Here is a 25,735-nt window from a genome sequence, read left to right as displayed (position 1 = left end):
TAACGGTAATAATAATAGCAAACATATAAAATGACAACAACAATAATAACAACAAAACGAATCTTAGCGGCTATCTGGCAACACCGTATAATCAAGAGATGTTATCCGTATAGCGCGATAGACGACACTACCAAAATTTCATGGGTGGGGGGTTGACGACCGGGACACACCCTCGCGGTCTATTGGGTGGTAAAATTTGTAAATCTAGGTCAAGCTTCTCGACTCATCGTGATCACTTTATAGTCATTGGTTTGCTCGATCCTCGCGACCGTCTCATCGGAAATTGACGGTCTCGTGCCCCTTTCTTTCTTCGTTGTCACGTTTAGTACGACCAACAGCAAACTCCGTACATCACTTGCGAACGTTTTTTGACATCCATACATATCTCACTACACATATCCGTCAATTGACGATAAATTTCAATCGGTTCAATCGGCTTTCGCGTTTAAAAAAATGAATAAACTGTGTGAATTTCGGATTTGGCTGCAGTGCTAAGCGACTACCAAGCCAAGACTAAGCGTACCAGAACGTGCGCGCAAGCTTGTTTTGGGGATGGAAGAAACAACTAATTCAGCAATGCTGTCAACACCCTCACGAACAGTTTCCTGCGTCCCCAGCGCTTTCAAGACTTTTGAGATTACCCTCGTATACCCTTGTTTCGAAACCTCAAAACCAAATTATAAAAGCGAAAGACGTCAATTTGTGCATAACGCATCTGGAATGATTTTCAACCCTCCTTAAGAGATTTCTAACGTTGGTTTGGAAGTAGGTCAAGGGACACAATTAAGGATGCGCACGAGACAAGATTTGAGGCTGTCTCGTCTCGAAAATGTGCTGTAAAAGTGATGTCTCGACTCGAAAAATGTATTCTTTTCTATTGGAAAAGCTGTGTCTCGACTCGGAATTTTTCAGGAAAATTCTGTCTCGACTCGTCTCGTGCGCATCCCTAGACACATTGACAATTATTATAACAAAAGTGAATGTCTCAGTGCGTAACGCAAATTTCTAAAGTAAATATTCGTGGTAATAGATGTCACTATGTATAATATTTCTTGTCTTTCTTACTGTAGATTGTTGTGTAAATTGAAGTCCGTGAATAATTGCATGAAAAATATAGAATGGAGTTTGGGGAAATTGGTGGGCCAACTAAAGAAAAAGTGTTTAGAGTAGTGGCGGATCAAGAAGTAAAAACTGGGATGGAGCCAAAACCAGACTATGATAGGCATATCGTGAGTTTACTATAAACTTTCAAAAATTTTGTAAATAATAGCTTCAATTATATTTGTCACTCCAAAAAAAACTAGGGGAAACTAGGCACCCCTACCCCAGGCTAAATCCGCCACTAGTTTAGAGCTTTTAAGTATATTTTTTATCGCTAGTGTAGGGCGTTTTGGGTCTTACTGAAGCCAGAATCTGTTCTTTTTCTTCTAATGATAGTTTTCAAACAAATAAGCGGAACGTGTCAATGTCAAATGAACGAATTGTATATTTTTTGATAACTTATATCAGTCTCAGAATCGTTGTATAAGTGAATAACTTTTGTTGTCATGGTAACGATAGAGTCAACACATTTAAAGGCCGGAACAAAGTCAAAGATAGCAACAATGGAAATTATCCTTTCGTTTAACGTCCCACGATTGTGCCCCGTTAGGCTAAGGGAGACGATTATTAAGGCAAATGAATGATGATGGAACAATTGGTGTAATGAGAATGTAGAAGGAAACGGGAATACCTCAAAAACATCCAATGGAAACAATGCTGTCTACTACAAACTTACTTGGACGGGGCTCGAACTAGAGACCCCACGCACTTTAAGCATGCGCTCTACCACTGGGCACCTTCTCTCCCGGCTAGAAAGAATGAAAAGATCCAGAAATTCCTCTGTAAGCGTATAATAATGCACATAATACTAGGATACGACCACATAATAATAATATACTCAGCGGTGATACTGCAATATTTTCGAAACTTCGAATTTCGTATGACAGGCAGAATTTCGAATGCCAAGCACTAGAAGCAGCTCCTTGTATAATTTAATCCTTAATTAACAAAGAACTTTTTTTTTTGTAGAAAAAAGAAAGTTATTCTTTTCCTAAGAATTGGGTGGTATATTAAATCACTTACTTTCCATTCTCTCCCAACACGGAGGCAGCACTTTGCAGACCAAAAAAATTATGTTTTGCTTTAATAATAGTTCCCAATACTGTATTGTTCGTGTAAAAAATCTCTTACGAGCAGATCCAAGGTCTGTCTCACACTGCGTCCCACTTGTTAATAATTTCCGGCTTTTTACGTAACTTAAGAGTGCATATAACGGAGCATTACGGAACAATACGGTATATATTCAGTTGCGGAATAAGTTTGAGTTAGGTCGTTTACTTCTTGTGTTTGATAAGATGTGGTTAGATAATAATAATAATAATAATAATAATAATAATAATAATAATAATAATAATAATAATAATAATAATAATAATAATAATAATAATAATAATAATAATAAGCGGTAATTTGAACAGATGAAAATTACTGCAATCCAGGCCCGTAGCAGGACGTCTAGGGGGCCGGGCCCCCTAAATTTTCGTTGGTCCCCCTAAAATTTTCACGGTAGGCTTGCAAATGTACTATAATATGGCAATGAACTATAAATGGTTGGATCGCCCCCACACACACACACACACATTTTTGGGCTGTCTACCAGCCTGCTGCAATCTGTTATTGCATAGTATATTGTCGCTCTTGTTCTCGGAAAGATCACTTCGTTGCCTGTCCAACAGACGCAGGCGCGTACCCAAAAATATTTCGGTGGGAGAGACTAAGCTTTGGTAGGGGGGTAAGGTCCAATATTACAAATTACTTCGTTTATGTAGTATTGAACGGATATTATTCTGCACCTGAAAATACGATAAGTGATTGTAAAATATTTCAACCTATATTTTCAGGGAAAAAGGATAGAACTAGGTTCTTTTTATAAGAGAAAGAGTGCAGATGAACTGTAAGATCATGCTACATCAATCATTTCCTTGTTAAACAAGAATAATTTTATTGAGAATGTGTACAGTCCGCAGCAAAAAACCTGCAACAGGAGCATGTAAGTTTATTGTGAAACTACGCCTAACAGCGCAGGAAATCAATATAACGTCTAAGTGGCATGAATCTCTTCAGGAGAAACCTCGGCGTCCTCCTCTGTACACTTATTTTGGAGCAAAAGACTTCGTCGTTTCACAATAAACTAACATGCTTATATTGCAAGTTTTTTTGCTGCGGACTGTACAAATCTATGTTTAGTTACGAAGTTTTGGAGAAAGTCCAGAGCCGGTGCATCCCTCCCCCTTCCCTTTGGGTGCGCTCCTCAACAGACGTGACACATACAGATGGTGATCAGAAAAGTGGAAACATCTGAAAGAAATTGCAATTTACCCGATTAATATGGTGTCGGGCCACCTTTCGCCTTCAGAACAGCCTTGATGCGACGTGGGATGGAGGCATAGAGGTCGTGAATGGTAGCAAGTGGAATTTTACACCATTCCTCGTGCAGGCCATCGGCCAGTTCTGTGAGAGAGGATGGAGGTGGAAATCGTCTCCGGAGTCGTGTTTCCAAGACGGACCACTGATATTCAATTATCTTGAGATTTGGGGATTGGGCGGGCCAGGGAAGATGTTGAACATCATCCCGATGTTCCTCAAACCACGCTGCAACAACGCCAGCTGTGTGAATGAGTGCATTATCATCCTGGAAGATGGTGTCATTGTCCGGGAACAACATCCGGAAAATAGGATGCAAGTGGTCTCCTAAAATTGCAACGTAATCGTTGGCAGTGATTCGTCCGCTAAGTGTGAGCACAGGACCCAATGAAAACCATCACCACAGGACAGCATCACCGAGCCGCCGCCATGTTTCACAGTTGGGCGGAGACACTGCAGATCATAAGCTTCTTTAGTGTTGCCACGAGACGAGACATTTCTCGTGTCCCGTCTCGTCTCTTCTCGTAAACGAGACGAGACACGAGACGAGACGGAACCCTTTTAGACGAGACACGAGACGAGACAGCCTACTTGTCCCGTCTCGAAAACGAGACGAGACACGAGACGAGACGGGACGTCTCGTGAAATGTCTCGTCTCGTCTCGTGTCTCGAAAATGAAAACGCTGGCGGCAATGGCCAAGATTGAAATTGCCAGTGGTCATATAGATTGCAAAAGGAAAATCCCCTTTGTGAGAAAACATGTTGAAAAGCCTTCATAGAAAAATGTCCTCTGTCTATTGAATGAAACAATCGTGATACATGAGCTTCCATAAATATCATCCTTAATGTCTTGTCCCCAATTCCCCTTGCCGTAAACTGAGGAATTCTCATTTTTTTTTTCATTTCTGGCTGGAATGATGACAAACAAAATCAAAGACAGGGAAGATTTTTACAAGGTCAAGAAACCGAACTACCACCACCATCTATTCAATTTGAAAACTGGATAAGGTCTACACTCATTGCAGGCTGTAGTTGAAAGTTCTGGTTGAGATGGCGGATTCTCTGGTGGCGGTATTCTTTTTGCTATATGAGCCGAAATTAACCGAAAACGGCAATTGAACTATGTCATCTTGCAACTAAAATTTTGTCTTCTCTCTCGTTCTCTCTCTCTCTCTCTCTCTCTCACACACACACATACACATAAAAATACACTTTTACCATTTTACCAATCGCTCGCTTATTATACAGCAGTCATGTTGTAAAATTCACCTCTTCGTTTGGAAGGCGAGCGAAGGACAAAGAAAGCAGATATTATCGACGAACCCTTCAAATTGTTTGCTTTCAACAAATTTATGATACTAACAATAACACTTTAAATGAAGAGGTCTTACAGGGGGACCTTCGTTTTGTTACGCGGAAATGTTTGATCTGACCAGTGTGCGAAATTGCCCTCTGCTTCCAAGGTTCGTCGACCCTACTGTTCCTTTCCTCTTTTAAGGTCGTGTCATAACTACCCTTCTTTGAAAACCGAAGATGTAGTAAAATTGTGACATCACGGCGGGAGTAGAAACAGCTTTCGCCCAAGGTCCTTGTCATTCACCCTTGTTTGTTTCTTTGATTTTTGCAGGAAAGTGAGTGATTCTTGCTTTCCTGTATTAAGAAAACATTAATTACTGTAGTGCTCGTGTTAGCCTATAAGCATGTCGAATTCTACACTAAGTACTTGTCGCAATTATAGTAGAAATACTATGGGTTCCAAAGTTATTTATCATGTATTTCCCTCGGTTCCTTTGCGGAAAGTTTGGCAAAAGAAATGCTGTCGGAAAGACATCTTTCAAGTTGAAAACGCCAGCGTCTACTCCAATCATTTTATTCCCGAAGCTTATAGACATAATTTAAAATGTGAGCTTCTAAATATTCTACCCAAGAAAAAGTTTAAACAAGACGTGCCTTCACTAAACTTACCTTTACTATACGGAACCGTGTTGATGCAAATAATGAAAGAATTGAATGTACGGAAGTTAGGTGTTTAAAGAAAAAACAAATCAGACATTGGGGTGCAGCCAGATGAAATAACTATTGTGACTGAAATAAAAAATAACTCTTTGTTTATGTTATTTTTCGTTTGTTTTGTGGAGAGTGAGGGGCATAAACCAAAAGAAGAGCTCTCCTTTTTGCGTAAAGAGAACGAAAAACTGAAGTATAACAGTATGTACAAAGCCAAAATAATATGTTTACAAACGAAGTTAAAAGAATTGGAAAGCAAATATAATAAAGAATTAATTTCAAAGGCCAGTTCTAAAATATAATATTGTGATCGTTTCAATAAAGTGGTTAATAACCGGTGGTGGATATATTACGAAAAAGTTTTATACAGGGCCAAGTAAATATGCTAATGAATGGCAAGAAAAAACTAAGATGGATTGATTAAGATATCATTCATGCATTAACACAACACGCTTCATTGATAAATTATACAATCATCTGCGGTTACAAGTTCGAATCCCCGTACCCAATGTGTCAACATTTCGACGTTGTATGCAAAAATTACCGTTTTTTCCTGGTATTCCTACCCCAGTTTTGAAAATTTTTTACTCAGCAAGGGCGCTACTTAAAGAGTGTGGAAAAATTTTCAGTGCTTATATTTGATGAATTGAATGTTAATAGGCGTGTATGCTATGACCAAAACGTTTATTTATTTTTAGGACCACACAGAAATGTACAGGTGCCAATGATTCGAGGCTTAATAGATGTGTGGAAACAGCCAGTGTATTATGATTTCGATAAGACTATGAAAAGAAAATTACTCTTCGAAATCATATCGAAAGTTGAAGTCTCAGGATTCAAGATAGTTGCGATTCTTTCGAAGTTCAATGGTGGCAATATGAGGCTATGTGGTGGTCTCGTTTCACCTTCTTCCAGGTGGATGGAAGCAATAAAATAGTATGAAGTTATATTTCGAATATTTCACAAAAAACTGTGGACCGAAGAAAAGAAAAAGAATGTGATTGGCTGACCGTTTTATGTCCTAAGAAAGACACTTCGATCTTGAAACTATTCGACAAGGCTAAGACATACTTCAGAATTCGGTTTTTGAGTAGAAAAACACACGAACTCCGCAGGAGGAGTGTTCTTTAAGACAGTGGATGCAAAGCTGTTCTTCAAGTGCTACTCAATGCTATAGTGAGTACATATTGTATCTGTATGTAGTATTTACTTTTATTGCATTTAAAAATTTGTTTCCCTTTGCAAATCGCTAAGGCGGAACATAGGCTTACCACACGATATTTGTCCCTGCTTCACCACTGTGACGTCACACTACAGCTGGAGAAAGTGGCTACGCAGAAACAACGAGTTATGAAGGGACCTGTAAAAGCGCGGAACAGTAGGGTCGACGGACCTTGCTCTGCTTCCATGTTCAGAGGAGGGGAATACTTCCCTTTCCTAGTGAATAATATTCATTAGGACCTAAATTATTTTCAGAAATGGTTTCTTACAGAGTGTAAAGAACATTTGGTATAATATTCATGGAACTCCATTGAAAGCAGAAAATATCATAAGAATGATCAAAATTCGAACATTGAAGAATATAATTAACAGAAAAGAAATAGGATACCCAAACCATAATTTTAAACCTGCTATAAAATGTATATCCTATATTTTTACTAATTCCTTACTCCCATGAAAGTATCCTGGGGAGGATATTCTCTCCAATTTTTTCAGACTGAAATCCATTTATCCCGTACGATTTTGCCCCCTGACACAATACGAAAAAACAAATGCTGTTAAAATCCATACGCATGACCCTTCCGGGACTCAACCCGGGGCCTCCAAGCCGATGGTCTATCGCCGCAGACCGCTCAGCTTGGTATGAAGATGTACGTTGTATGATTGCGAATAGATCACGACAATATAAGAAACTTTAATCCAAAATGGCCACCCAAAAATCAACTTTTTTTAGACCACTAGCTAATCTGGGTGTACTGTCATGAGTTCGTTACACAAGTGGGGCAACCACCATATAGTGGCACACACCCCGCGGTTATGGGAACAGATTTGTACCATGGAGGTGAAGACTGGCCCCAAGCATTCTTTGGTCCGATGTGTCGTTCAGCTCCCATTACTATGGCACTTTAAGTAGAGCTTACTGTGCAGTAACATATAAAATTTCAATCAAATACTTTCCATTACTCAATAAAATTATTTGGTTCCGAGCTTTTTTTTAAAAAAAAAAAAATAATTGCAACAAATCTAAACATGCTAAAATGGAAAGTAGTTTTTGGATTGGTATGGAAACCTAAAGGCTGGAATATATGAAATCAAAGTGTACACACATATCTATATCTCTATTTATCTATATATCTTTCCATCTCTCTGTCTGTCTGTCTGTCTCTCTCTCTCTCTCTCTCTCTCTCTCTCTCTCTATATATATATATATATATATATATATATATATATATATATATATATATATACTATCAACCCACTTGCTTTATAGTGTCTGTATATATATATATATATATATATATATATATATATATATATATATATATATATATATATATATACAGACACTATAAAGCAAGTGGGCTGATAGTATACGATAGTGTCGTGGATGGTGACACCTTTACATCGAACTTTGCTTGTCGTGTAAACATTATTTGACATTAGTGTCTTCATCTTCGACGTACCTATGAGCAATTTACTGTATATTCGTGTATTGAAACTGGTGAAACAAATTTCAATGTTTCAGAATATAAAAAAAAAAAAAAGAAAAAAAAGAAAAAAGAAAGAAAAGCCAGGGTCGAGAAGCCTCAGACAACTAACAGCAGAGATATATTATCTTGTAAACTATTTGTCCTTGCCTTGTGAGCTTATTTGAATTTATTTTTAAGACCTTTAGGCAACTTTGGCCCACCCCGAATGGATGATGATGGGAAAATTAGTGGAATGAAGAAAATGGTAGGATACTAGACAACTTCGAGAAAACACACACATTCGAAAAATGAAATGAAATGAAATGAAATCTTTGAGTTTTACGTCCCACGGTTATGCCGGTTAGGCTAAAGGAGACGGTGATGATGAGTAATGAATGAAATGGTGGAATGAAGAAAGTGGGAGGAAACGGAAGAATCCCGAGAAAACCCACGCACACGGTGTTTGTCCACCACAAAGTTCACTTGGCAGGGGCTGGGATCGAACCCGAGACCCCAAGCACCAGAGGTGAACGCTCTACCACTGAGCTACCGCGCCCCCCCCCCACACATTCGATGTTCGTCCACCACAAAGCTCACATGGCACTAACCGAGATCGAACCGACTACCACATACATCAGGGGTGAAGGCTTCACGATGTAGCTACCGTGACATTTCTAGTCTTTGTGTTCTGGTTAATACTTGTAACTTAGTTGTATCTTGATTAGCATGGTGCAGCCTGCTACATTTAACTTTCGTTCCCATGGTATGCTGCTATATTTTTTTACGAGACAATACGAGACAAAACGAGACAAACGAGACGAGACGAGACGAGACGGGACAGAACCTCTCGAGACGAGACACGAGACGGGATGAGCACACTTTTTCGAGACGAGACACGAGACGAGACATGCTTTGCACGAGACGAGACGAGACAGCCTGAAGTCTCGTCTTGTCTCGTCTCGTGGCAACACTAAGCTTCTTTGGGCGTTCTCCACACATAAATACGGCCCGTGGTTGGGAATAGGGTGAAGGATGACTCATCCGACCATATCACACGTTTCCAGTCCTCAACGGTCCAAGTTGCATGGTCGCGGCACCATTTGCGGCGTGCGAAAACGTTATGGTCCCTGATGAGCGGTTTGGCCCGTGCAACACGACCCCGTAAGTTCATGTCATGTAATTCGCGGCGGACTGTGATTGTCGAAACAGGGTGGGGGAGGTGCTGATTGAGTTCCTCCGTCACTTGCTCCGCAGTGGCACGACGGTTCTGCGTGACAATGCGCTTTAATACCCGGCGTGACCTGTCATTCATGATTTTCTTCCGCCCACTGTTCCGCTTCCCCGATGTGGTTTTCCCGTGTGTTGTGTAGGCCGTCATCACCTTCGACACTGTCCCACGCGACACACCTAACACAGTAGCCACTGCCATCACACACACTCCACATAACCGCGCACCAACAATTTGCCCTCATTGAAAATCTGAGAGGTCTCCCATTTTACAATACCTCCGGCTGCTGCAACCACTGGACACTGCTGTTCCACTGCGCCTGACGTACTATGGAGACTGACCTAACGCACCACCACAAGCGGTCCGGCGCTGCGGGCACCATGACACCACTGCCAACCCATACATCTGACGTGTTGCCAACTACAGGTGTTTCCATTTTTCTGATCACCATCTGTATCTCCGTTACTTTAGACTGCACGGTGGCTACATAGTAGAGTGCTTACCTCTGGTGCATGAGGTCTCTAGTTCTATTCCCGCCCAAGTAAGTTTGTGGTGGACAATATCGTGTCCGTGGGTTTTTTCTGGGTACTTCCGTTTCCTCTTACTTTCTCATTCCACCAATTCTTTGATCATCATTCAATTACCTTATACCCTATTCATTGTCTCCTTTAGCCTAAAGGATATAATCGTGGGACGTTAAACTGAAAGATTTCATTTTTTCCATTACTTTAGAATTAGTTAATTATGGAAAATATTTTGTTCTGTTTTTTTTTTTGCGTTCATTCTAACGTAAGCAATCAATATGACAACTCAATTTAGATCTTTTGCTCGTGTGCTCAAAACGACAACCGCTATGTTTGAATGTCATGTGTACTACTCTTCGAGGGAAATGACGAAATGACTCTTACTATTTGGTTTCAAAACATACGTTTCTCAAGTTTGGATACAACGTTGTTGGTAAAGAGTATATAAGGGTAAATATTAGAAAAGTAATAGGACTTGATGGACTTTTTTTTAAATAGAAGAATTCAATAAAGGAATTCAATTTAATATAATAGAACATAGTAGTGTTTCCCAAACTGTGGTCCGCTGACTACGAGTGCTCCTCAAGTTGTTCCCTTTGATAGAACATTAGTTCAGAAAATACAGGGAAGAAAAATTCAAGTGAATTTCTTATCTCACAGAACAATTGAGAATCTCAAACAGGTCCGGACCGGAAGTGTCTATTATTAAGGTTTGGTGAAAGAAGAACATAGTGTTTATTTCGACCCTAGATTTCATTAATGTTACCAGTGGATGTTGAACAAGGGCGGTGGCAGGGTTGGAAAAGGAGATTCAGGAAGTCTTCTATCAACGAAAACAAATGGTAAATCAGAAATTTAAAACTGGCACACATTCAATATTCACTGATGCATTAATAATGAATTCTAGATTCAAAATAACTACTAAGCTTCTTTAACCCGACGAGACCTTACCCGGATATTTCATGCTTGAGTTATTACCCTCTCTTTTATCGCTATGACCAAATTCGATGGGCAATAATGTATTCGTGCATCCATTTTGATCTGTGGTTCCTTTCATGTTTCCGTGTGAGAATTTGTTTTACGAAGTTTCTGATGAGCCCCCCCCCCCACACACACGCGCGCACATAAACACACACTCACAAAAAAAAAAAAAAGCTTTCGAATTGAGACAAAGTAGGGTGGTCCAGAGAACATTCAAAGTAATAAAAATAACCCTCTTAAAAAAAAGTTTGCGTGAAATGCTAAAATATAGTATAAACGAATGTGGTATATTGTAGTTATACAAAAATCTGTAATATAAAAATATTTGTTTCCTTTTCAATGACGACACCAGAGTGGCAAGGGGGCGGGCAACGGGCTTAAATCCCTCCCAAGTAATATTGGTCAAGTAATGTGAAACTATCCGTTTCGGTATACAAAAAATAGCTGTTCCCCAATTTTCACTCCAAGATATTATGGTTTGTCTTCGCCACCATTTCTCTGTATAATCCGAATTTTCAAAATAGCCTCAGTGTGTCCGATTCGAAATACCAGGATTTTACTGTATTATGAATACATTAAATATCCGACAATTTGTTAATATACGTATGTTAAAGCAAACAATAATATGTTAGTGTACTTGTTTTAAGGTAATCCTTAGTACATTTACAAACCAGAGATACTCATATCTTCTAGTTATAAATTAGCCTCTATCAATTATATCATAACAATCTAATTTTATCATAAATAATAAGAAAACAGTGTCTTACATAGAACTCTAATGGGGCTGTCTCCGTTGGCAAGGAACCCAATGGAAACTCTGCATGCGAGCTCGATATCAAGACAGCAGCAGTGACTAGGGCCTGAAATATTGAATAGAAAGAAAAATATTTATTAATTATCGTATTGTGTGTATACAGTAAATGAGATATTGTGGAAATACATGTTAAATTGGGTGAAATATACAAAAGCATTTATTACCGAATTTTATAAGGCCTGTCGATAAAAGGATAAATCTCAGCACAAATAAAAAATCTTTTGGTAAATGCGAGAGCAACACTTCTATAGTATTGATTTAATTCATACAGATACAGAACCATAACAAGAACAGAAATTGTCAAAATATACCAGGGCCGTGCTGTGAAAAATCAGCGCCCGGGGCGAGAGTATACGACGGCGCCCCCATACATATATTCCAAGCAATTTTTCCTATCTTTTCCTTTTTTCTTCCGAATTTTTCGCCCCCTTACTTCGGCGCCCGGGGCCGTCGCCCCGCTCGCCCCCTACCCCACGGCACGGCCCTGAAATATACCAGTTAGCCGGGCGTCAAGTATCACTATCGCAGGTTTGCTCTCTTTGTCAGAACTTCTCAAACCAGTAAGTTCAATTATTATAATCAACTATTGATAGACGTCTGTTAGCAACCCAATCAGTAAAAAGTAATGCAGATACTCACAGCTATTTGCCAAGCGTGTGGAAATAAAATTAAGTCAGTTCAAATAAATTTACAGGTTCCTAAATGCTAAGAATTGCAATGTTATCTAAAAATTAAATTCTTCTGTCAATTTCTCCACAGTAAACGAAGAGTTTTAGCTGAATTACATTGCACTTTTGTAACTAGATATATATATATAAAGTGCATTCAATTGACTCAGATATTATTGACATGCAAAAAGAGAGACATCTCTACATTTTAACAGTAAACTCAAGAGCAATTTTATCCTCAAGAACAATCCAGATGATGTCAACCTGAGATTTTTGACACTAATTTCTCGGAAATGGACACAGGGTATATTTTTCATAATTGGCAACACATATAGGATTTCTGAAATATATACCGGTTGTAATAAATGTCCGGGGCCATAGATAGATTAGCTCTGTTTTAAGCACTGACCCCCAAAAAAAAAGAAAGAAAAAAGAAAAAAGAGAGAAGTTGTTTGGAAATAGGTTGTTTTCAATTTAAAATGGTGGAAATTTTCCGATTGTATTACCTGACGAGCGAACGAGTGCGGGCGGCCGGTTTTGGAACTAAAATGCAAGCAGTAGTGTTTCTAACCGGATTACTTATAATCAATCTATCACAGTTCTTTTTGTCCTGTTCGTAATAAACCACTTCACGCATGTCCTCAAGTCAGGGGCAGATCCAGGGGGCGGGGCGATCGGGGCGATTGCCATCCCCCAGAATAGGATATTTTTCTTATTTTAAAAATGAAACCTAAGAATTTTCAACTTTGTATTATAAATGTAAAATAAAACTTAAAATAGGTAGGCCTTACTATTTTTTTGTTTTACGTTGCAGAAGTCAAAGAAGTTACTCACATTGGCGTTCTTGCTCAAAAAAATGTCCACCTTCGAAATCGCATGTGGCCATTTCTGTTCTAACAATTGCAGACAATAGCTACTTCTCCTTTTCTAAAGTTGTTTTACTTTTTTGTTTTTGCAATACACTCTTACCTTGATTTGACTTCGAACGACCACCCCCCAAACATTCAGCCTGGATCCGCTCCTGGCTCAAGTTAAGACAAACAGTTTCAAAAGATATTGAAGTTATTTGCAGAACATCTTGTGACAAGCAAAAAAACAACTACAACAAAAATATACCCTCCATATTAACTTGCAAACAAACTAGCGAGCAGCGTTTTACAGGTTGCTCCTATTTTATAAAAAAATGAAATGAAATCTTTATTTTACGTCCCACGGTTATGCCGGTTAGGCTAAAGGAGACGGTGATGATGAGAGAAAATGGTGGAATGAAGTGGGAGGAAACGGGAGAACCCCGAGAAAACCCACGAGCACGGTGTTTGTCCACCACAAGGTCCACACGGCGCGAGCTGGGATCGAACCAGGGACCCCAAGCACCGGAGGTGAACGCTCTACCACTGAGCCACCGCGCCCCCCACTCCTATTTTATAATGACATCGAATAAAACGTAATCAATTTTTATACAATCTGCTTAATACACGGTAGAAGCTCACTGAATTGTCAATTGTGCTATGTTGTTCTTAAATTGGTAATTTCCATTCATATATCACTATTCACAATACATCTGCATTACTGAAGGAATGGTTCACTACAACCACATAACTTACGGCGTTCTTTATTAAGCGGAAAGAGATTAGGCTATGCATAACATCCAAACTGCAACTTTTAAAAACCGTTGGATACACTGCAGAGTGAAACTCTCCGCTCCCCTGTCCCACCGCGCTTGCCCAGAAACTGATGTAAACACAACAGCAGCGCCATCCTCCCAAAACCGCACTGCTATCCTGGTCAGGTAATACTAGCCGTTTGATTCCACACTGCTAATGCGCTCAATGTTAAATGAAAATGCAACGTTGCCAGTTTAGCAGGCTGGTTGAACGGAACGTAAAGCCACATAAAAATTACGATTGCCGTTCGGAAAGTAACCGCTAATTGGTTAAAAAAAGAAACACCAAAGTAAATAAGAGTAATTTGTTATATACATCTGAAAACTACTTCTTCGCTCTATTTTTAACATAGTTTTCATAAACATTCAATCACTTATCATATCTCTGCACTAGCTTAGAAATCCCATCAGCATAAAAATCTCCCACCTGTGTCTTGAGCAAGGATGTTATAAAATAGAGGATCTGCCCATATGTATCTTCATCCTATTAAACTAATGAAGCCAAAAAACAACCGAGCATTGGCACGTCTGATTGGCTACTCTTGTTCCCGCCATCGTCTGATTGGCTACTTTTGTTTCCGCCATGATTGTTGGCTCAAAACGTTGCGATCTTATTGGGCGGAGTGGGCAGAGTAGGAGTGGCGAAACTGTGACGTATGGCTTCAAAATTTTGTTGTAAGGGCAGATCCTCTATTTTATAACATCTTTGGTCTTGAGCCTGCCTGTGACTACATCTTTCATCTCGTTATCATCACCAAAGCGCTGAGATCCAAGTCACTTCCTGCTTCGATCCACGCTTGATCCAGCAACACCCCTTTAGCGTCCCAAAACACGGTTGCCTTGGGTTTTCTGCCAGAAAAATCTTGCCATTTTTTGTTTTGTTCTTTGTTTGTTTGTTTGTTTGTTTGTTAGGCGAATTTTTATGGGCGCACACCATTGTCTGTTGTTTAGTTTGAGGATTCATGAACTTCATCCACGTTTCATCACCGGTTACGATCCTATTTAGCAATGATTCTCCTTTTTTTATCATAAGGCTCCCGATGAGCAGCTGCTGCCGAATAATATTTTGCCGTAATAAAAGTATAACAGCTTGCACCTTGCACTTGGCAGGATTTTCTGTTGCAGCACACAGTTTGAGACGCTACGAAAGTGGAACTCGTGATCAGAAAACTTTCACTCTACCACGGCTGAATGCAGACTAATCTACTGCGCACGTCTGTCCAAAGTTGGTAGCACTGCCCTCACTACTTCAAGCACACCGACCAATCAGAGTTTACTTTCCGAATGCGCCTCGTACATAAGGAACAAGCATATCGTTGTGTGAAGGAACTTAAAACACCTCGAATCCATCCTCCAACAATTCTGTATGGTGAGAGTCTTATAGGGAACAGCCTACTGAACTATAGTGCTGCCAAAATGTCTTGAGCCGTGGCAAAAATGTAAACTAAAGCTCACACCCTCGACACACACACACGCGTTGACTCAATAAGGGTTCAGTTGTTGCTAAGCGAGAGTAGAATTCCTTCAGCCGACAGCAGCGCTCGGAAGGGAAAACTAAGTCAAGTCAATGTGGTATATCTTTAGAAATGTTGATTTTTCATTTACCACTGGGTACATTAGCAGAGTGATGCACAAACGGCTGGTGCAATTGCAAAAGAATTTCATCGTTTCAGATTGAAAATAACCTATTTCCAAGAACTTTCATATTTTTCCATTTTTCGTACCTTTAAGCATTACGATGGTCCTGGACTTTTGTTACACTCGGTATATTATAATCAATTCCAATAAAATTCTCTACCAATGGAAAGTAGTCATAACGATGCATTAATAAACATGAAATCGGCGTTAGCTATCGAAAGTTTCGCTCAAAATATTATTTTGTTTTTCAGTCGAATAGATTTCATTAAAATGGCGGATGCTTTGAGATAACCACTATTTAACCCTTTCACTACCACTGGGACATATGTGTCCCACAATACATTCTCAGAGAACCCGTGGTAATTTACCGCATGTTATTGCTATGAATTGATGTTCCACTTGGAAAGAGAAGCCTGCTAATGGTTTACAGAATTCTTATAATTACAAATTCCACTGGAAGGCTTTCCACCTGGTTTCCTGACAATATACGTATCATAATTGAAAATACAAGATGAGCATTCATTTCACTACTACTAGGACATATAGGTCCCACGTAAAAATATCAGTGGGATGCATATGCACCTCCTTTCCCACTTTGAAAAACAAAACGACGGGAAATATTTTTTTTATAATTATACTTTTGACAACAACTTAAAATAACCATATATATTAATGTTTCTCACTCCGAAAAATAATTGGTAGTGAAAGGGTTAACAAAAATGTATTAAATTATTATCCTGCAGAACACCGAGATCGGGTTAAAATGACTGTAACACTCAATCTTTTTATATACTTATTAGGAATTAGACATTCGCCTAGTATGCACAAGTTTTCCGGGAAAAGGAGAACTTAGATAAGTCAATTTCCAATTACCCGGATTAATGAGTATTGCACGCAATCCGGACATGCTGAAATCAGTACATGCTGCTTTGGTAAATGAGGCAATCACCAAAGGAAAAGTAACTTACACAGAAACAAGAAAAAGTTCTTTATTTGGTATTTAATTTACGTATAACTTCGGAATTAATGGTCTACACAACGTAATATTTAAGAAACTTACGTAGATAGTAGATCATGGTCTACATCAGTGTCAAGTTTGATCCAATTCGGAGGAGTTCGGTTGAACTCGTGAGATTTATATTATCCTTGTCATTGACTTTGCAAGGGCAAACAATAAATAAATAAACAAATAAATACATAAATAAATAAATAAATAAAGGAGAAACATAATTTTCTTAGAATATGCGAAGGAGAAATACAGTATCACTGAAATTGGTGAAATACCGACTTAGGAAATTCACCAAAAATATAGGCTTCGCGCGAAAATTCCAATTAAACATTTTTTAATCGTTGGTTTAAATAAGAATTCAACAAAATTATATATTTTTATGAACGAATACATATAGTTAATATTCCAATTATTTTTAAACTTTCTTTTAATGTAGATTCAGATATTCGGCTATCCAGGCAATTCGAACGCGGATATAGTTCGGATAGAGTAAGAATAATTGGAGAGGATATGCAATACATACATTGTTTGGTTTGGAAATTCAAATAATATCAATGTTGAGTCAATTTGGCCAGTTCTTGTTATTTTTACGTTTTTTTTTAAAGAAAGCAAAGTATTAGGTTGGGGGCGCGTACGCGTCTTTGGCGTGGGAGACAGGGGTCCATTTCCGGTATATGCTTTGCATCCCACGTTAAGCCGTAAGTCCACAACCTCACTGCTGAAATGGACACCAAACTACAAGGGTCGTTCAAGGTTGACCGGGATTTTTATTTCTTCAGAGGAAACAGATAGCACAAGAAGCACCAAACTATGTCAGCTTTTCAAAGTAATCTCCGTACGCGTCGAGGCACCGTTGCCATCGTTGTAGCAGCTCCTGGTTCCTTTGGCACAGAAAAAGAACTTGGTTGTTTTTGTAGCCACTGGATGACATCGTTCCACAATGCTTCATCTGTCGTAAATTTCTTCCCTTCCAGATGGTCTTTAAGGGGTGCAAACAAATGATAATCACTGTGGGCTAAATCTGGACTGTACTTCCCAGCGCATTTGGGCGAGAGTTGTTGTTGTCATATTGGCCGTCTGACTGCGGGCATTGTCATGGACATTTCCAGACAACATCCCAGGTCTTTTCCTGCGAATGGACTTTCGTACAGCACCACTCAACAATGTGGAGTAATATTGGGCAATAATTGTGCTCCCTTTGTTCAGAAAATCCACATGGATAACACCCTTCATGTCCCAGAAGACACTTCCCATGATCTTCTTTTGCTTTTCTTGGGTGGCGGGGAACCTTTATGCTGCCACTCCATAGTGCTTCTTTTGGTCTCTGGGGTTGAATTGTGTAACCATGTTTCATCGCACGTGCTGATGGATTGCAACAATTCATCACATTCGGCTCTAAACCGATTCAGAAGCTGTTCGCAGACCGTCATGCGTGTCCACTTCTGATCAAATGTCAGCTGGCTGGGAATCCACCTTGCACAGATTTTGCGGAAGCGTAAGTGATCGTGAATGATTGTCTCAATACTCCCGACACCGATATTCACCTCGGCAGCAATATCCCGCACTGTTACTCGCCGGTTCTAGAGAATAATTTGTTCAACACGTTCGATATTCACTGGTGTGACTGCAGTCGGGCGAATGTGTCCATGCGCTTCATTTGTCACCAACTCCCGTCCTTCGCGAAACTGTTCACACAATTCGTACACTCTTGTCCGTGACATCGTTTGTTCACCATACTGTGCTTGCTATCTTCTGAACATCTCAGCTGGTTTAACTTTATCCTTCACAAGAAATTGGATTGCACACTGCTGCTTCACAGCCATAGACACACTGCTTGCCGCCATGTTCGCTGCAACTGCTGCGCATGCGGCAAATACGTCGTAGTGGGCGCTAGTTACTCGAGAAGGAATACATTACGTCACCTGCAAGTTTCATCATGATCCGGCTATTCATCGATTATTTAAGTACGAAAATCCCGGTCAACCTTGAATGACCCTTGTAAAATCAAATCAAACTAAATCAATATCCTGACTGTCTGGATGCTCCAGCCTGTTTTCTGGCTATATGCGAAGTTTGTTGCATTAGACGCGTAATCTCAGTCCCATCCCTATGTTTTGATGCGAGGTGATTTTCCCACGTCAAAATGGGCATTTCATTCGCACCATTCTCATACCTTCTATTTAAGGTATGAGAATTGTTTATATAAATATAGTAACTTGCTTTCTTTATCCGTCCGTGGCTTTTCTCTTCTTTTGATCTCACATTTCATGAGTAAACAAGACAATTGTGACATTTTTGGAGGTCTCGACTAGTAGTTTATAAATATCGCCTGTAGATGGCACTTTCAGTCGAATAAATAGTATGTGCAGAAGGTCGAAGTAAAATTGTAAATAAATGTTAAGAGTACCCCAAATAATAAATACTTTTAGAAGGACTTTAGAATAACAATCACTTTAATGAACCATAGAAATTTTAACTAAAACTACATCATTTCGATTTAAGGCAACTGCTAATAATGTTATGCTTGCAGTCTACATGTATGTTTACTATTGCATTGTTATCAATGAATGTGACTATCAATTCTGGACGTCTATGTCAAAGATAGCTGTGTGTGTTTAAACAAATTCCCATTCCACACAAAACATCTAATGGAGCCCGGACAGATGAACGAGTTGCTCATTGTATATTGCCTAAAATCTGCTAGACACACAATGACGGTCAGCAGAGCATAATATTGTGACTGATGATCAACTTTAAAAATTGAAATAGTTGGTTGATTGTTTTAGGAGTGGTCCTACACGTATAGTGAGCACCTAAACAGAATTCGATTTCTCGGCGAGACTCAACATTAATATAAGGTGTTACATTGATTTTCTTCTGTCGGTAAATAGGGCTCGGAAAAGTGTAAAATATTGCCAACACCTTCGCTGGACTTAAATGCAGCAGATTTCAGAGGGTAAGGATTTTTACGGTATAGTAGATAACAGTGTCGAAACCATTCAGATATTTCAACGTCTATCTAAAAAGAAAAAAAAATAGTCACTTGTTTTGAGTTGATTTTTAGTTTAGCGTCCCTTTCAGCAGCGAGGCTATATGAGACGTGGACCTACTGATTAACGTGAAATCCCAGCCACATGAGCTCCCGCCGGGAATCGAACCTGGGTCTCCCACGCCAAAGGCGCGTACGCTAACCGCTTAGCCACGAGGGAGCTCTCACTTGTTTTGAGAATATAATATATAGTGTAATAAACAATGATATTTCTGTACTCTGTTTTCTATGGAAAGCTACCTCACATGATACAATATATACTATATATATATATATATATATATATATATATATATGCAAGAGTCGTGGATACAAATGACCTTTTCGTTTAGAGCAGTGATTTAGTTGGAGAGATATTTACCGGGATGCACGGGTGGATTAACCATTACGGAAATAAGCACGTGCTTAGGGCATCGAGGGAAGGGGGTATGATAGAAATTTTCCATAGCCAAATTTATCATGGATCATATAGTAAACTACTACAAATGCTGCATTTGAACATGATTCTGCAAAACGTCACCTAATATTAAATGATTAAATACAGGTACTCGTATATATATATATATATATATATATATATATATATATATATATAATAACAAAACTAACTCAGAGAATGTAGACCTCAGACAAGAGTCATGAAATCGAAGGGAAAAAAATCTTGCCACGTAGCCTAAATCGAAACAAGGGAAACGTGGTATGTAGTCTGTAAATTTGGATACTTTCTGTACAACATCAGAAAATAAGAACTAATTCCATCAAAAGAAAATTACGTCCTTGGCGGAAATAATAATAATAATAATAATAATAATAATAATAATAATAATAATAATAATAATAATAATAAGTAATGATTGAAGATGTGATTAAAACCTTTTGAATTAAAAAAAAATAGGAGTAAAATTTTCAAGCATAATTAGGCTTACCACAATCTATGAACACCAACCCCAGGCATCTTTTCGAATTGGGTGCGGCGGTGGCTTTTGAGATGAAAGATAGACCCACCTGTTTTTTTTAATGTCTTTTTTACTCATTTTCTTTACTTAAAATACATTTTTTACAATTAGCTATTTATTATTATTTGATTAAAAACTTCTTATGAAAGTATTTTCCCGAGAAATATCTTATCACGCTTGATTTTTCCATTAAAGTCCACACAAAACAACATTGCAAGCCAACTGCTTGACCAAACAGATCAAAAATTTCCGGCCTTCTATTAACTTTTCGAAAGATTCGGGACAATTCTTCAATCCCAAAGTGTCCGAGCTAATCCCGGACTAAATATAACTAAAGTGGAAATATACAAAAAAAAAAAAAAAAAATCTTGATTTTTCATCTTAATGCAAGTTTGGTTCAATTTCGATTAACAAAACTTTATTTTATGGTTTAGTTTTGTTTATATTTCGAATTACATATATATGGGAATACCAAAATGTTTTAAATACTTCGGGCTTCTAAAATGTTTTTATCTTGCCCTGGCGTAATGCACACGGCTCAAGAGCTAATTTGTTACGGAATTGCTGAATATCTAAGGCAAATATTTATGGGAATGGAGTTCCGGTCCAACTGAAGCACTGGTTTCGAGGAATAATTTTTATGCTGTATTCATCCTTTAAATATTCAGATATTTTGTTCTCATCTTTTTAAATCTGTAACTAATTTCAGTGCAATAGAATTAAAACTTCCGTGAGTAAATTTCAAATCATAAAGCAAACCTTCGTCCGTGTCTGCATATTCATCTTTCTTTAATTGTATATCATGTGACATTTGGCTCTCCTTAGCATCTGCTTATCACTGTCGCGTGTAATGTTCCAATACTACTGAACACTTTGGCAACAGAAAACGAAACATACACTATGTGCTTTTCTGTAGTCAGACCAAAATGAATCATTGTCAAATAAGCTCCTATACAAAATTGTTAATTTACGTACGAAAGGAACCGATTACAGTACTTTAATACACAAACTCAGGGGTGGAAATGGGGTATGCTAGGAGATGGCATCCCCTTAGTAAAATTCCAAGAAAAAAAAAGAGGGAAGGAAAATATTTCTGCTGGCGATCACCAAAATTAATCTTCTGGGCCGCTGATAAAAAGTTCGTCGGGTAGATGTAGTTTTTTGATCCTTCCTCTAGATCTTCGTGCTGAAGTTTAGTGAGTAGAACTTCGTGTATTTTTCAAGCGTTAATATATTAAAGAATGTTTCTATTGCAGCAATCGGTGACCTCAAGTTTATTTGGTAGTTGTTTGTTCTGCATGAAACGCTGGTACTTTAGTTTGTCGCCCCGACAGTGTGCTTACGCCTTTCCCTCCCCCTTGACTTACGTGCTTGTGAGTACCCGATTAAACTTAATGATCACCTTCTAAATTTTGGAGTTCCATTCCTATCCCCAGAGACGTTACGTAGTGGGTGGGTATCCCTGAAACCTGGATAATTTTACAAATTGAATTTCGACCCCTCTCTCGAAATAAATTCCTGCTTACGTTTCTGTCCACCCTTGCACTTTCTAAAATAAGAGATCAGGAACATTGTTCGATAATGATATTATGCAGATATCAGAAACTTAGATGTCAGGCTTTCAAAGGAAACTGGAAACCGGAAAATACAGAAAAAATTTTTTGCATTCGAGGAAATGAAAATAGTAGTTCTATTGTACTAAAATGATTGATTGATTAACAGATAAGGTAAAATTAACAGATGATTGTGATACTTCAAAATAAACCATTTAAAGAACTAATACTTGTATGGCACGTAAACTAATAACTAAATAAGTCAAATACGTACTCCGAATAGGTATTATTCAGAAAATTCTAAACATAATATCGCTGACGTCAGGTGTTCTTACTTTGTTGCGAATGTATGACTTTTTCTAATTTTCAAAGGTGTATGAGCGAACTTCCAGCCAAGCATTACAATACAAGGAAAAACAATCCCTTGTTCTATTGTAGAGCATATGACTTTGTTATAACAGCGAAAAATACATAAGTTCCAGAATAGCACAGGCTAAGCAAGCATTGAATAGGAAAAAAAGGACTGCTAACATCAAGAAATGTGTCATTGGACATTTGAAACGATTTATTAAGACCCTGGTATAAAGCGTGGCTCTTTATGGATCAGAGACGTGGACATTGAGAAAAGCTTAAATATCCAAGCTGGAAGCATTTGAAATGTGGTGTTGGCGCAGAATATTGCACATATCTTGGATCGAAAGGAAAAGGAACGAAGACGCACTAAAGAAGTTAATGAAATGAAGGTCGAAGGATTATGAAGATAATAGGAAAAAGAAGAAACAGTATGCTTGGCCATCTTATTCGGCACTCCGATTGGATCACCGTGCTGATAGAGGGAAAGGCAGAAGTTAAATCAGGAAGAGGAAGACCAAGGGTAGAATATCTACATGTAGTTACGAAGAAGAGACCTTATCAAAGTATAAAACAGCTCTCCCAAGAGAGAGAAAATTTTTAAAATTTCCATGTTGCCCTTCAACCTATGGTTGAGGTGAGAAAGAAGATAACAACATTGAATCAGTGAATTAAGTCGGGTTTCTCCATTTCCTCTTATAATAATAATAATAATATCTCCCGTTTCAAACAAAATCTACGGAAGCGAGGAACACACCTACGGGAGGTCTCCCAGGTCCCCAAAAATCTTTGTAATTTTAAAGAAATATATACGTGCGTCTGCACCATACGAGCGCTCATCCGGTCCGGATTTTGAGTATGAATCCCCCTCAACAAAAAGTTCTAGGTGTAGATCTGTGGGAGCGATATAATTGCTAAATACTTTTCCTAAAAACAACGTCTATGCCTAGAACTACGCATTCGATTCCATTTTATTTTAAGCTTTAAACCTTGTGCATTTCTATATTTCATTTCAAGCCGTAAATAAACACAAACCTTTCCGTAGTAATAATTTAATATTCATTTCGTTTCCTTCCTTTTAACCGGAAATTTTGTATTTCGTGTGGCATAGTGTTGAAATATAGTTAAAAACGATTAAAAAGCAGGTGTATTTCCTGTAACATTACAATTACCTACCGGTAGCTAAGTATAACCTTCAGTGATTAGTAATACATTTTTAAATTAGATTTTAAATGTAATTATCATATTATATAATTGCAAGAAGTATGGATGCATAAATATTTAGACACGTGGTGTGAACTTCAGTGAATTTTGAGTGTGTGTGTGTGTGTGCGCGCAGCTTTCCGGAAAGTTCTAGGGGATACAATTTTTTGCACTGAACGAAACAGAACAGTTAATTGACACTAGGTAATCAGGGAAAGGATTAAAACATGATTTTGTCCCATAATATTTTGTGTGCTCAAACAAATGTTTAAAAAATTTAATTCATACACTCTTGTGACTAGTGTTTCTATCAGAAAACATGTTCCGGGAGGCACACTTAGTATTCGTAGGGGACATATTATTTTCACACGGTACTATTCTATTCATTATTGTATTATAGACGTATTATTTTGGTCTTCTCCGGGGAGCACTCTCAGAGCTCCGGGGAAAGTGTCCCCCAAAGAAACATGTCTAGAAGGAACATTGCTTGTGACGATTATTCACGGATAATATCAGCAAATCACAGAAAGAGACCTTAAATGAAGATTTTGTAACCTTCAATTACAGCTGAGTTAGTATCAATTTTTTTCCGGTCCGAATAATTTTCAATCATACTGTATAACAATAGTATATATTATCATGTTTTATTGTATAACTTTCAGTTTACATACCAAATCCATTTTGTTTTTGTCCAAATAAAAAATTAATTTAGAAGTTTCAAAATAATTAAGAAATATAGAGTTTCGGGAAATAATTTCTTTTATTCATATATTATTTTTCTCCGTAAATTTTTGTGTATGGGCATCTCATTCCGATAATTATAAAATATGCATTATTTCGATGAAATTCATAGGTCAAAACTTGGATAGAATTTTCCACCAATCCGAAATCTGGTAGGACACTCACGATCCCCCTTCGTCCCGATGAGATACCCATATCCTGCAACAAATCTGGTTTGATCTAGTTTTTACTATTGTTTTATTCGTTTTATATTTTCCGCCGCGAAATTCTGCTTTGCAATTGGGAACTATATGCCACCTTAGTAATTGGCTCGTCTTTACTTCGTCTTTGTTCTTCAGCTACCGTAGAGTTAACAGCACATACATCGCCGCTGTACAAAATTTGACAAATGTTGAGGAAGAGCTACTAAAACCAGGTAATCTTAAGTTAAACAGTTAAATAAACAACCCAGTGTCAAAATGGAGACTTGAAGTATTGGAATTTTATCTTAAATACACCAAGAGCGACTAAATATGGAACCTTCCCTTGTGATCGCCATGCTCGAAATAGTAAACGTCCTAGGACAGGTGTGAAGTTTTAGTGGATTGGTTTTCTGGTTTTGTGCCCTTTTCAAACTAAGATTTGGAGATTTTGAAACGTTCAAAATATTCCCTTTTCCTCGCCAATTCAGTTAAGTTGCGGTAGCCTGTCCATGCATAGTTTTTTGTATGTGTAGTATTTTCGTAATTTAGTGAAACTAGACATGGCGGTATACGAGGTTTTTATATCTGTTGAGTTAAATGTTAAATTGTCCGTGTAAATTCGTAGGGACTCCTCTTTGCTCTTACTTTGACCAAGCTTCCAAAACACAGTATCGGTTGAATAATGACGTGAGAGTTCCTTTCTTTCCAGAAAAGAATCTTCCTTAATCTATGCCTTTGGGATCAATTTTAATAATAATATAATTTAGGAAATGGGTTAGTTTTGGTACAATGACCACCTGGTCCTAATTATTCCCCTCATGTTTTCGCATTAGAGCCGATTGAAAAATGGGACGCGGTGGCTCAGTGGCAGAGCATTCACCTCCGGTGATAGGGATCCCTGGTTCGATCTCAGCTCGCGCCGTGTGGACTTTGTAGTGGACAAACACCGTGTTCGTGGGCTTTCTTGGGGTTCTCCCGTTTCCTCCCACTTTCTTCATTCCACCATTTCACTC

General features: G+C 38.4%; 1 protein-coding gene across 1 annotated transcript in view; it reads right to left on the bottom strand.

Moving 5' to 3' along the window:
- LOC145684851 (uncharacterized) overlaps positions 1 to 25,735 on the bottom strand; it is a 74,502-nt gene that overhangs the window by 33,583 nt on the left and 15,184 nt on the right. The window contains exon 2 of the mRNA XM_081757216.1: positions 11,663 to 11,755. Within this exon, the coding sequence (XP_081613342.1) occupies positions 11,663 to 11,755 (93 nt within the window). The remainder of the gene's footprint in view (positions 1 to 11,662; positions 11,756 to 25,735) is intronic.

The sequence above is a fragment of the Thermobia domestica genome, chromosome 5 (genome assembly GCF_964235325.1).
Source record: "Thermobia domestica chromosome 5, izTheDome1.hap1.1, whole genome shotgun sequence".
Lineage (NCBI taxonomy): Eukaryota > Metazoa > Arthropoda > Insecta > Zygentoma > Lepismatidae > Thermobia > Thermobia domestica.
This window is presented reverse-complemented; position numbering and strand designations above follow the sequence as displayed.